Source organism: Procambarus clarkii, chromosome 23 (assembly GCF_040958095.1).
Source record: "Procambarus clarkii isolate CNS0578487 chromosome 23, FALCON_Pclarkii_2.0, whole genome shotgun sequence".
NCBI lineage: Eukaryota > Metazoa > Arthropoda > Malacostraca > Decapoda > Cambaridae > Procambarus > Procambarus clarkii.
This window is the reverse complement of record NC_091172.1, coordinates 42850463-42862708: the sequence shown is the minus strand read 5'-3', so window position 1 is coordinate 42862708 and position 12246 is coordinate 42850463. Positions and strand designations below refer to the sequence as shown.

Genomic DNA, 12246 nt, shown 5'->3' with positions numbered 1-12246 from the left:
GAATTAAACCTCACTTCACTGGAAGACAGAAGAGTAAGGGGGACATGATCACCACATTCAAGATTCTGAAGGGAGTTGATAGGGTAGATAAAGACAGTCTATTTAACACAAGGGGAACACGCACAAGGGGACACAGGTGGAAACTGAGTGCCCAAATGAGCCACAGAGATATTAGAAAAAACTTTTTTAGTGTCAGAGTGGTTGACAAATGGAATGCATTAGGAAGTGATGACTCCATACACAGGCTGTCAGACTCCATATGGAGGCTGACTCCATACACAGTTTCAAGTTTAGATATGATAGAGCCCAATAGGCTCAGGAATCTGTACACCTGTTGATTGACGGTTGAGAGGCGGGACCAAAGAGCCAGAGCTCAACCCCCGCAAACACAACTAGGTGAGTACACACACACACACACACGACACCATGACACCACACGCACCATGACAATGGGAGGACCAAAGATAGTAGTAGCAGTAATATATAATCCTCCACCAAATGACAGAAGACCCAGTCAAGAGTACGAAAGCAACAACATGGCAGTTAACACTATAATTGAGAGGGCAGCTTCTGCCTGTAGAAATAGATCCCACCTGCTCATCATGGGGGACTTCAATCATGGCAGGATTGATTGGGAGAACAAGGAACCGCATGGAGGCGAGGATACGTGGAGAGCCAAACTACTGGAGGTGGCGACTAGAAACTTCTTAACCCAGCATGTCAGTGAACCCACAAGGATGAGAGGAAATGACGAACCAGCGAGACTCGACCTGGTTTTCACCCTGAACGACTCTGACATAAGAGAAATCAGTTTTGAGGACCCAGTAGGAATGAGCGACCACAGTGTATTGGTGTTTGAGTACCTGATTGAAGAAGGGTTATTGAACTCGAGGAGGGATACCGAAACCAAAAGGTTAGCATACCAAAAGGGAAACTATGAGGAGATAAGAAAATGCCTAGCAGATATAGCATGGGAAACAGAGCTCAGGGAAAAGACGGCCCAAGATATGATGGAATACATCACGCAAAAATGCAAGGACGCAGCAAACAAGTTTGTCCCAGTCCAAAAGGAAAACAGTGAAATGAAGATGAGAAACCCATGGTTTAATCAGAGATGTAGGCTAGCTAAGCAGCAAAGTAAAAGGGCATGGAGAAACTATAGGAATAACAGGACACTGGAGAGCAGAGAGATACCAGATACCAGGAATGAATATGTTAGGATGAGAAGAGAGGCAGAAAGACAATACGAAAATGACATCGCAAGCAAGGCAAAGACTCAGCCTAAATTGCTGCATAGCCACATCAGGAGAAAAACAACAGTAAAGGAACAGGTTATGAAATTAAGGATAGGGGCAGAAGGATTCACTACAAACGACAAGGAAGTGTGTGAGGAACTGAATAAGAAATTCCAAGAGGTCTTCACCTTAGAGCAAGGAGAAATCCCAGAGATAAGAGAGGGAATAGCTAACCAGGAACCACTGGAAGAGTTTGAGATTACCAGCGGGGAAGTAAGGAAGTGTTTACTAGAATTGGATGTGACAAAGGCTATAGGCCCAGATGGAATCTCCCCTTGGATACTAAAGGAAGGAGCAGAAGAACTGTGCCTCCCGCTCTCCATGGTGTATAACAAATCACTGGCAACAGGGGAACTGCCAGAAATTTGGAAAGCAGCTAACGTAGTCCCGATATACAAGAAAGGGGATAGACAGGAGGCACTGAATTACAGACCAGTGTCCCTAACCTGCATACCATGCAAGATGATGGAGAAGATTGTGCGAAGAAAGCTAGTGGAGCACCTGGAGCGAAAGAACTTTGTAAAACAGCATCAACATGGATTCAGGGATGGCAGGTCCTGCCTCACAGGGTTACTTGAATTCTACGACCAGGCAACAAAAATAAGGCAAGAAAGAGAAGGGTGGGCAGACTGCATATTTTTGGATTGTCAGAAAGCCTTTGACTCAGTGCCACACAAGAGGCTAGTGAAAAAACTGGAGATGCAGGCTGGAGTGAAAGGGAAGGTACTCCATTGGATACAGGAGTACCTAAGTAACAGGAGACAACGAGTCAGTGTGAGGGGTGAGGTCTCAGATTGGCGAGACGTTACGAGTGGAGTACCGCAGGGGTCAGTCCTTGGACCTATACTGTTTCTGATATATGTAAGTGATCTTCCAGAGGGTATAGATTCGTTTCTCTCAATGTTTGCCGACGATGCAAAAATTATTAGGAGGATTGAAACTGAGGACGATAGTAAGAGGCTACAAGATGACCTAGACAGACTGAGTGAATGGTCCAACAAATGGCTGTTGAAGTTCAACCCGAGTAAATGCAAAGTAATGAAACTAGGTGGTGGAAATAGGAGGCCAAACACAGGATACAGAATAGGAGATGAAGTACTTAATGAAACGAACAGAGAGAAAGATCTAGGAGTTGATATCACACCATACCTGTCTCCTGAAGCCCACATAAAAAGAATAACGTCTGCGGCATATGCGAGGCTGGCTAACAACAGAACAGCGTTCAGGAACCTGTGTAAGGAATCATTCAGAATCTTGTACACCACATATGTAAGACCAATCCTGGAGTATGCGGCCCCAGCATGGAGCCCGTACCTTGTCAAGCACAAGACGAAGCTGGAAAAAGTCCAAAGGTATGCCACTAGACTAGTCCCAGAACTAAGAGGCATGAGTTACGAGGAAAGGCTGCGGGACATGCACCTTACGACACTGGAAGACAGAAGAGTAAGGGGAGACATGATCTCAACCTACAAAATCCTCAGAGGAATCGACCGGGTAAACAAGGATAAACTATTCAACACTGGTGGGACGCGAACAAGGGGACACAGGTGGAAATTGAGTACCCACATGAGCCACAGAGACGTTAGAAGGAACTTTTTCAGTGTCAGAGTAGTTAGCGGATGGAATGCACTAGGCAGTGATGTGGTGGAGGCTGACTCCATACACAGTTTTAAATGTAGATATGATAGAGCCCAGTAGGCTCAGGAATCTGTACACCAGTTGATTGACAGTTGAGTGGCGGGACCAAAGAGCCAAAGCTCAACCCCCGCGAGCACAAATAGCTGAGTACAAATAGGTGAGAACACACACACACACCATATATATATATATATATATATATATATATATATATATATATATATTGTTAAATATGACCGAAAAAGCAAGATTATTAATTCTAACACGAATTTTCTCTATGTTTCTTATATTTCTTTTCACTGTTGATGGTAACTGAAAAATCAATTCTCCAAAATTCATTTTTATTTCTAGTCTGATGCGACACTTGAACGCGTTTCGTAAAACTTATTACATTTTCAAAGACTTTAGTTTACACACACACACAACTGTAACTGAACAAAGTTCAAACAGCTTCGATTTTATATCTGCGTTTGGGTGAGGTGATATGTTACAACAGTTTTGGATGAGGTGAAAACAAACTTTCAACACAAGACAGAACACGAAACAATGGGTATAATATTTTATAAGTTAACGGGAAGAATGGAAGTAACTGCAAAGGGCCAATTGGCCCATATTTCTTGATGTTTCTATATTGGTGCGGAGTCTTGAAGTGGGTAGGATATAGTTGTGCATTAATTGGCTGTTGATTGCTGGTGTCGACTTCTTAATGTGTAGTGCCTTGCAGATATCAAGCCGCCTGCTATTGCTGTATCTATCGATGATTTCTGTGTTTTTTGTTAAGACTTCTCTGGTGATGGTCTGGTTGTGGGAATAGATTATATGTTCCTTAATGGAGCCCTGTTGCTTATGCATCCTTAATCGCCTGGAAAGAGATGTTGTTGTCTTGCCTTTATACTTAGTTCTTTGAGACTTACAGTCCCCAAGTGGGCATTTGAAGGCATAGACGACATTGGTCTCTTTTAAAGCGTTCTGCTTTGTGTCTGGAGAGTTTCTCATGAGTAGGTTGGCCGTTTTTTTGGTTTTATAGTAAATCGTCAATTGTAACTTGTGATTTTTGTCTGTAGGGATAACGTTTCTATTAACAATATCTTTCAGGACCCCTTCCTCCGTTTTATGAGCTGTGGAAAAGAAGTTTCTGTAAAATAGTCTAATAGGGGGTACAGGTGTTGTGTTTGTTGTCTCTTCAGTGGTTGCATGGCGTTTAACCTTCCTTCTTATGATGTCTTCAACGAAACCATTGAAGAAGCCTTTGTTAACTAGGACCTGCCTTACGCTGCAGAGTTCTTCATCAACTTGCTTCCATCCTGAGCTGTGGCTGAGAGCACGGTCGACGTAAGCGTTAACAACACTCCTCTTGTACCTGTCTGGGCAGTCACTGTTGGCATTGAGGTACATTCCTATGTTTGTTTCCTTAGTGTAGACTGCAGTGTGGAAACCTCCGTGACATGTCCATACACGTATCCAGGATTATATTCCCCAATAATTTTTGGCAGGTGGTGTCCGGATCTGTGAACGCCAAGAAATCCGGACTCCACCTGCCAAAGATTATTGGGGAATATAAACCTGGATACGCGTATGGAAATGTCAAGACACATAAGCCTGGAAACCCACTTCGGCCAATCATCAGCCAGATACCCACACCCACGTACAGACTGGCGAAACGACTCAACGGCTTGCTGATTCCATATGTCCCTTGCGCCTTCAGCCTGAAGTCTCCAAAGGAATTTGTTGACTTACTGCGGGGAACACGGGCCACAGGAATAAGAGCCTCGTTGGACGTAGAATCACTGTTTACCAACGTACCTGTGGATGAAACAATCGGGATGATAGCGGACAGAGTGTATCGTGATCCGTCCTCTACTAATCTTGAGATACCAGAAAACATTTTAAGGAAACTACTCCAAGCTTGATGGGGTCGCCATGGGTTCTCCCTTAAGTGTCCTGTTTGCAAACTTCTACATGAGTACCATCGAGCAAAAAGTCTTAGTCAACATGAACTTGAAACCGGCCATATACTGCAGGTATGTTGACGACATTTTTACACAGGTACCTGATGTCAAACATCTGCAGGAGCTGAAGGAGGCATTTGAGCAGAATTATGTGTTGTGTTTCACTTACGAGATGGAGAAAGATGGGAAGCTGCCCTTTCTAGATGTAACAGTCATGGAAAGTAGTGGAGGTTTCCACACTGCAGTCTACACTAAGGAAACAAACATAGAAATGTACCTAAATGCCAACAGTGACTGCCCAGACAGGTACAAGAGGAGTGTTGTTAACGCTTATGTCGACGGTGCTCTCAGCCACAGCTCAGGATGGAAGCAAGTCGACGAAGAACTCTATAGGGTAAGGCAGGTCCTATTCAACAACGGCTTCTCCAATGGTTTCATTGAAGACATCATAAGAAGGAAAGTGAAACGCCATGCAACCTCTGAAGAGACAGCTAACACAACACCTATACCCCCTATTAGACTATATTACAGGAACTTCTTTTCCACAGCTACTGACGATTTACTATAAAACCAAGAAAACGGCCAGCTTACTCATGAGAAACTCTCCAGACACAAAGCAGAACGCTTTAAAAGAGACCAACGTCGTCTATGCCTTCAAATGCCCTCCTGGAGACTGTAAGCCTCAAAAAACTCAGTGTATAGGCAAGACAACAACATCTCTTTCCAGGCGTTTAACGATGCATAAGCAACAGGGCTTCATTAAGGAACAAATAATCTCTTCCCACAACTAAACCATCACCAGAGAAATCTTAGCAAACAACACAGAAATCATCGATAGATACAGCGATAGCAGGCGGCTTGACATCTGCGAGGCACTACACATCAAGAAGTCAACACCAGCAATCATCTGCCAATTAATGCACAACTATATTCTACCCCCTTCAAGACTCTGCTCCAATATAGAAGCACCAAGAAATATGGGCCAATAAGCCCTCTGCAATGATTTCCATTCTTACCTTCAATACCCATTGTTTCGTGTTCTGTCTTGTGTTGAAAGTTTGTTTTCACCTCATCCAAAACTGTTGTAACATATCACCTCACCCAAATGCAGGTATAAAAAATCTAAAATGTTTAATCTCTATTCAGTTATAGTTGTGTGTGTGTAAACTAAAGTCTTTGAAAATGTAATAAGTTTTACGAAACGCGCTCACGTGTCGCATCAGACTAGAAATAAAAATGAATTTTGGAGAATTGATTTTTCAGTTACCATCAACAGTGAAAAGAAATATAAGAAACAGAGAGAAAATTCGTGTTAGAATTATTAATCTTGCTTTTTCGGTCATATTTAACAATATATTATATATATATATATATATATATATATATATATATATATATATATATATATATATATATGTAGGGGGGTACCACCTCTGGTGCAATTATAGGGACCCACAGCCTCAGAGAAGGGAACACAGAGCATTCAGGGAAAAATTTGCCATTTAACTCTAACATAAAAATTAACATTAAGAGGACACAAAAAAATGTTTGCTTCCTAGAGGCTGTAGATTTCCTCGAACTCCTCCGACGCCGGGCAGGAACCGAGTATGCAGCGAGCATTCCCCCTCTGGATCGCGACACTGAGGCGCTGAAAGAGAAAATTTGCTGCTCTAGGGTCTCTTGTGGTGTCAATGAGCTTGGAACCAAGATCCTTAAGAAACCTTGCACTCTCTCCCCATGGGCCTAGGGTCTCAGACCCTATTGGAACAAAGTTGTACCGATGATCTAATTGCCTGTACTTGGCTGACTTGTCTCTTTCTCTGCGTGTCGCCGCGGCTCCTGCTGTGCCGGCAGAGAGGTTGATGTATGTGGTTGCCAGGGTGGATACACAAGTATAGTCCCATGCCAACTGTCTGCCACCCTTCCACGGTCGCAGTGTGATTCCGTCTGGTCGGCCGGCAAAGCTAACAGAGTCACGGTTCAGTAGGTTGCGGGGCTCTCTCTCCGCTGGACACTGAGCAGAGGCAAGGCTTCTTTTAATGATGTCATTGACTTCGTCGTGTCTAGTGTACCAACGACCAGATTTTCAAAAGTGCAGGCCATGCAGTCCATATTCGTCAGCATCTGCCTCGCCGCAAATACACCTATGAACAGTGTGGATAGGGGCAGCAAGACGGGGAGCGACTGCAATACGGAGCTCCTGCGGATCAAGACGTGTGCCTGTCGCAGACATAGGGACTGCCAAAAGGAAAATGTTATATATATATATATATATATATATATATATATATATATATATATATATATATATATATATATATTTATATATATTTATATATATATATATATATATATATATATATATATATATATATATATATATAGGTACTGCCAAAAGTCCCTACATATATATATATATATATATATATGTCGTACCTAGTAGCCAGAATGCACTTCTCAACCTACTATTCAAGGTCCGATTTGCCTAATAAGCCAAGTTTTCATGAATTAATGTTTTTTCGACTACCTAACCTACCTAACCTAACCTACCCTAACTTTTTCGGCTACTTAACCTAACCTAACCTATAAAGATAGGTTAGGTTAGGTTAGGTTCGGTCATATATCTACGTTAATTTTAACTCCAATTAAAAAAATTGACCTCATTCATAATGAAATGGGTAGCTTTATCATTTCATAAGAAAAAATTAGAGAAAATATATTAATTCAGGAAAACTTGGCTTATTAGGCAAATCGGGCCTTGCATAGTAGGCTGAGAAGTGCGTTCTGGCTACTAGGTACGACATATATATATATATATATATATATATATATATATATATATATATATATATATATATATATATATATATTATATATATATATATATATATATATCTTCGTGGTTGGCGGGCAGACAGGGGGGAAAAAAAGGGGGTGGGGAGGGGAGAGGTGGAAAAGGCAACAATCAGGTGAGAGCGCCAAGTAATACATCCTGGTCACTGCCTGATCACCTTCTGGTATACACATATATCTTCACTTACATCATTACATGTAAAGTTCATCAAGATAAATCTTCTACTACTTATCTGATCTATTTAGTTTTATTTTAATATTTTCTCGGAGAAAATGAATTCAATAAAACAATTATAATTCTTTAAAGTGCTTTCCATTCTGAAAGTCAGCAATTATCAACCAATTGCTATCAACCATTTTTATCAAGATCCAATTACGAGGCAGTTTCTTCTGATTCATCATTGGTCGACACACTTACTTTTGTGCAAAGTCTATGTAAGAGTGACAATGTTTATTTTTACAAAAGAATGTTCTAACTTTTGTTCAGGTATAAGTTTTCCCTTAACACTCTACCTCTATCCAATTGACTTTGTTACCAGAGTAATGTTCTCATATCATTTACTGTCAAAAGGTAAACTTTTGCGTTTTTGTGTTCAACAGGAAGTAAGGACGGTGGTGCCAAACTATGACAATACGTGTGATGCAGTGGTGTACATCTATCGTGTTGTGAGGAACTAGGTCCCTGCCAACAGCTGCGACGTTTACTGTGTTCCTCAAGACTAACTTCAATACTATATTCAGTTATTGTTTCAAGCAACTTCCCCACTATGGACATTTAACTAACTGGTCGATAGGTGGTGGAGGTGACCTTCATCCAACTGTACCAGAAGTATCACCACGTTGTCAGAGGCCAGGTCACAGACCGAGCCGCAAGGACAGTGATCCCCGGAATCCCAGGAGTCACGTTTGCAGCCCTCCATGATTCAGGCGGCCTGCATGCCACTAGTGACTTATTAATATTTGACTGAGCTTACTATGCTAATGTCAAACCTTTTCTGAATGTTTATAAATACTCCAACTGGGACTGGAGTTCCTGTTTTTCTTGTGAGTTTAAAAATATTCTGAGTTATGTTTAACTTTTTCAGTTACATCTTTTTTGCTTATAGATATCCTGAGTTATGCCTAACTTTGCCAGTTATATCTTTTTCAATGCATCTGCAAATTTATTGAATCAAATCTTCAACTGTAAAGACTAAAATAAGAAATTTCAATTTATTTTTGCCTCCATTACACCTTTATGATATCTTAAGGCTATATTTTATTTTAGGAAAACTTTGATGGTTTTTATTCCATTCATATAGAGTTCTCATTTCCACATTCAGAGAGTTTAGTACAAATTTTAAATTTATGTTCATTATCACATGATTTAGTTAATCAAGTAGGAACAGTTGGCTCATGAATCGAATATATAACGCAGGTACAAATGTTGTATGTTGAATCTAGAGAATGGAATAATGTAGTGAGAGGTTGAGTGCGCCCAGTTGATCTCGCCGAAATCTTTCCCCAGTCGTATGTAATAAGCTCAACGAATATCTTGAACGCCAACGGATTTCTACGTCGTATATTATGTCAAAAGAACATTTACAATGTGTCAAAAAGAACAACATATACAATTTAATCGTAATCACACGATGAAATCATGTAAATAACTATTATTCCCAGCGACACCAGGATGTGGCATTATCAGTAATTATCCCAAGTATCACCAGGGTGTGGTGTTATCAACCATTATTCCCAGTATCACCAGGGTGTGGTGTTATCAACCATTGTTCCCAGTATCACCAGGATGTAGTGTTATCAACCATTGTTCCCAGTATCACCAGGGTGTAGTGTTATCAACCAGTGTTCCCAGTATCACCAGGGTGTGGTTTTATCAACCATTGTTCTCAGTATCACCAGGGTGTGGTGTTATCAACCATTGTTCCCAGTATCACCAGGGTGTGGTGTAATCAACCATTGCTCCCTTTATCACTAGGGTGTGGTAAAGGGAACACTCAAGATAGCATTTACGCACAAAGCATTTCCACACTAAATTCATTTACACAGAAAATACAACATTTACACAACAAATGTGCCCTTTATGCACAAAATGTATTATTTTCACTCATAATATGCCATTCACACATAAAATGTGTCGTTTATAGATATAGTATGTCATATACATACAAAATACACACACAAAAATATACCATTTACACAAATATTACATGAACGCTCAAAGTATAACATTTACACAAAGTATGATATTTGCACAAATAAAGTAATTGTTTTTACATTTAGACAATCAAAATGCGCTTTCACTAAAATTACATAATTTCACAAACATAATTTTCACAAAATACCCACACATTCTCTGATAAACCAAAATACTCTTCCACACGTGCACATGAAGATTTATTTTTTTCAGATTACATATATATAACTTACACAATTACTCAATTTTGTGTATATATATATATATATATATATATATATATATATATATATATAATATATATATATATATAATATATATATATATATATATATATATATATATAAATATATATATATAAATATATATATATAAATATATATATATAAATATATATATATAAATATATATATATAAATATATATATATAAATATATATATATATATATATATATATATATATATATATATATATATATATATATCATATGTATATATATATATATCATATGTATAGCATAAAAATACAGTTGCACCAGTTCCACTTCAGCAAATTAAAAACACAACTTGCGTAGATACACTTTTCACACAAAACATTATAAAACATGGACAATTATTACTCAAATTGTGTAATTATTACATATCTTTGCACAATTAATGCAAGCAAACTTGCTATATAATTACATATCTTGTGCATTGACAATCAATGCACAACAGGTGTAAATACACACTTCGTCCACATACACAACATGCGCAATTATTACATAAATTGCACACATATTATACATCTTTCATAATTATTATTACACAACTTGCATAAATACAATCAAATACATATCCAGTACTAATATGTACAAATACGTAACTGGCCCAAATATGTAAATTCGCAATTATCACAAATACCCAAATCACAAAAATATAATTACAACAAGTACACAATTAATACACAACTTGCACAAAATATAATCAATACACAGCTAGGCGAAATATTAACAATACATAACTAGTGCAAATACATTAAATAAACAACTACACAATTCCACAAATACACATACAAAACATGTATAATACACAACTTGCACAAACAATACACAATTTGGATGAATTTAATGAATACATAAGTGCAATCATCATACAGCTTATGCAAAATACATAACATGCACAATTAATACACAAATTGCACAAGTAAAATAATTGTGCTATATGTACAAATATAATCACACCCAACTTTGTCAAACAATACTCAATTTGCATACAATTTGTCTAGGTATGATTAGTACGTCATTTACAATATGCTCAGCTTAACCAACTCCCCAAAAGTCAGTATTTCACATATATGAATGGTACATCTGACTTCAAATGAGCTCAGTATAAAACACATACATTTTCCATCAATGTTTCAACATTATTAGTGCTAAATTATTCATCTGACGCATGTTCATTGTGTTTAATACCTTATTAATACCCCCTTGTTACATCCTCTCATATCATGTCATCCATATTAAATTTAAGCAAACCATCCAACTTACTTATTGGTTCTAGACTTAGTTATGATAGAGCAGGTGGTGGTTAGATGAAGGCAGAAATTTCTAAGATAATTTAAGCAAATTTACTATAACCCATCAAAATGCATCCTAATAAAATCTAAATTCATATAAATCTATCACAAATTGTACTTATACTACACAAATTTAACCAAATTCAATCTAGTAAAAGGTAAACTAACTAAATATGAGCATCTCATATCCTCACATACAAGCCTATGTCACCTCTGTCCATGCTTTACATGATTTGGCTATAGCTCAAACACCCAAATAGGTATTTTTACACTGTTTATGAACGTGCTAGTTCATTACCTCTAAGATATTACATATCCTACCCTACATAACCTCACCTAACCTGGCCTAGCATATTCAAAGCTAGATTTGATTAAAGTTGGCGAAATTTGAACTATCCCACCTAAATTCAACCTAATTTAAGACAATTTCGATAAAATATACCAATAATTTTATGTAACATAGCAAAGACAAAGCCCATTTTACCAACATTTTCACCTATTCCAACCTACCCTACACAACCTTACCTAACCTGACCTTGCAGATCCTCAGCTAGATTTGATTAAAGTTGGTGAAATTTAAGTTATCCCACCTAATTTAAGACAATTTCTACCAAATATACCAAAATGTTTTGTATCATAGCAAAGCCAAAGCCCATTTTTAGCCAAGTTTTCACCTATTGCATCCTACCCTAGACAACCTCACCTAACCTAATCTGACTCAACATATCCAAAACTAGATTTCATTAAAGTTTTCAAAAT

At 38.3% G+C, this 12246-nt stretch overlaps 1 protein-coding gene across 2 annotated transcripts in view; it reads left to right on the top strand.

Moving 5' to 3' along the window:
- Positions 1-8953, top strand: part of LOC138367920 (methyltransferase-like protein 27) — a 215976-nt gene extending 207023 nt beyond the window's left edge. For both annotated transcript variants that reach the window (XM_069330205.1, XM_069330204.1), the window contains one exon: positions 8336-8953. In XM_069330205.1, the coding sequence (XP_069186306.1) occupies positions 8336-8413 (78 nt within the window). In that variant the 3' untranslated portion in view covers positions 8414-8953. The remainder of the gene's footprint in view (positions 1-8335) is intronic.
- The last annotated feature ends 3293 nt before the right edge of the window (positions 8954-12246 follow it).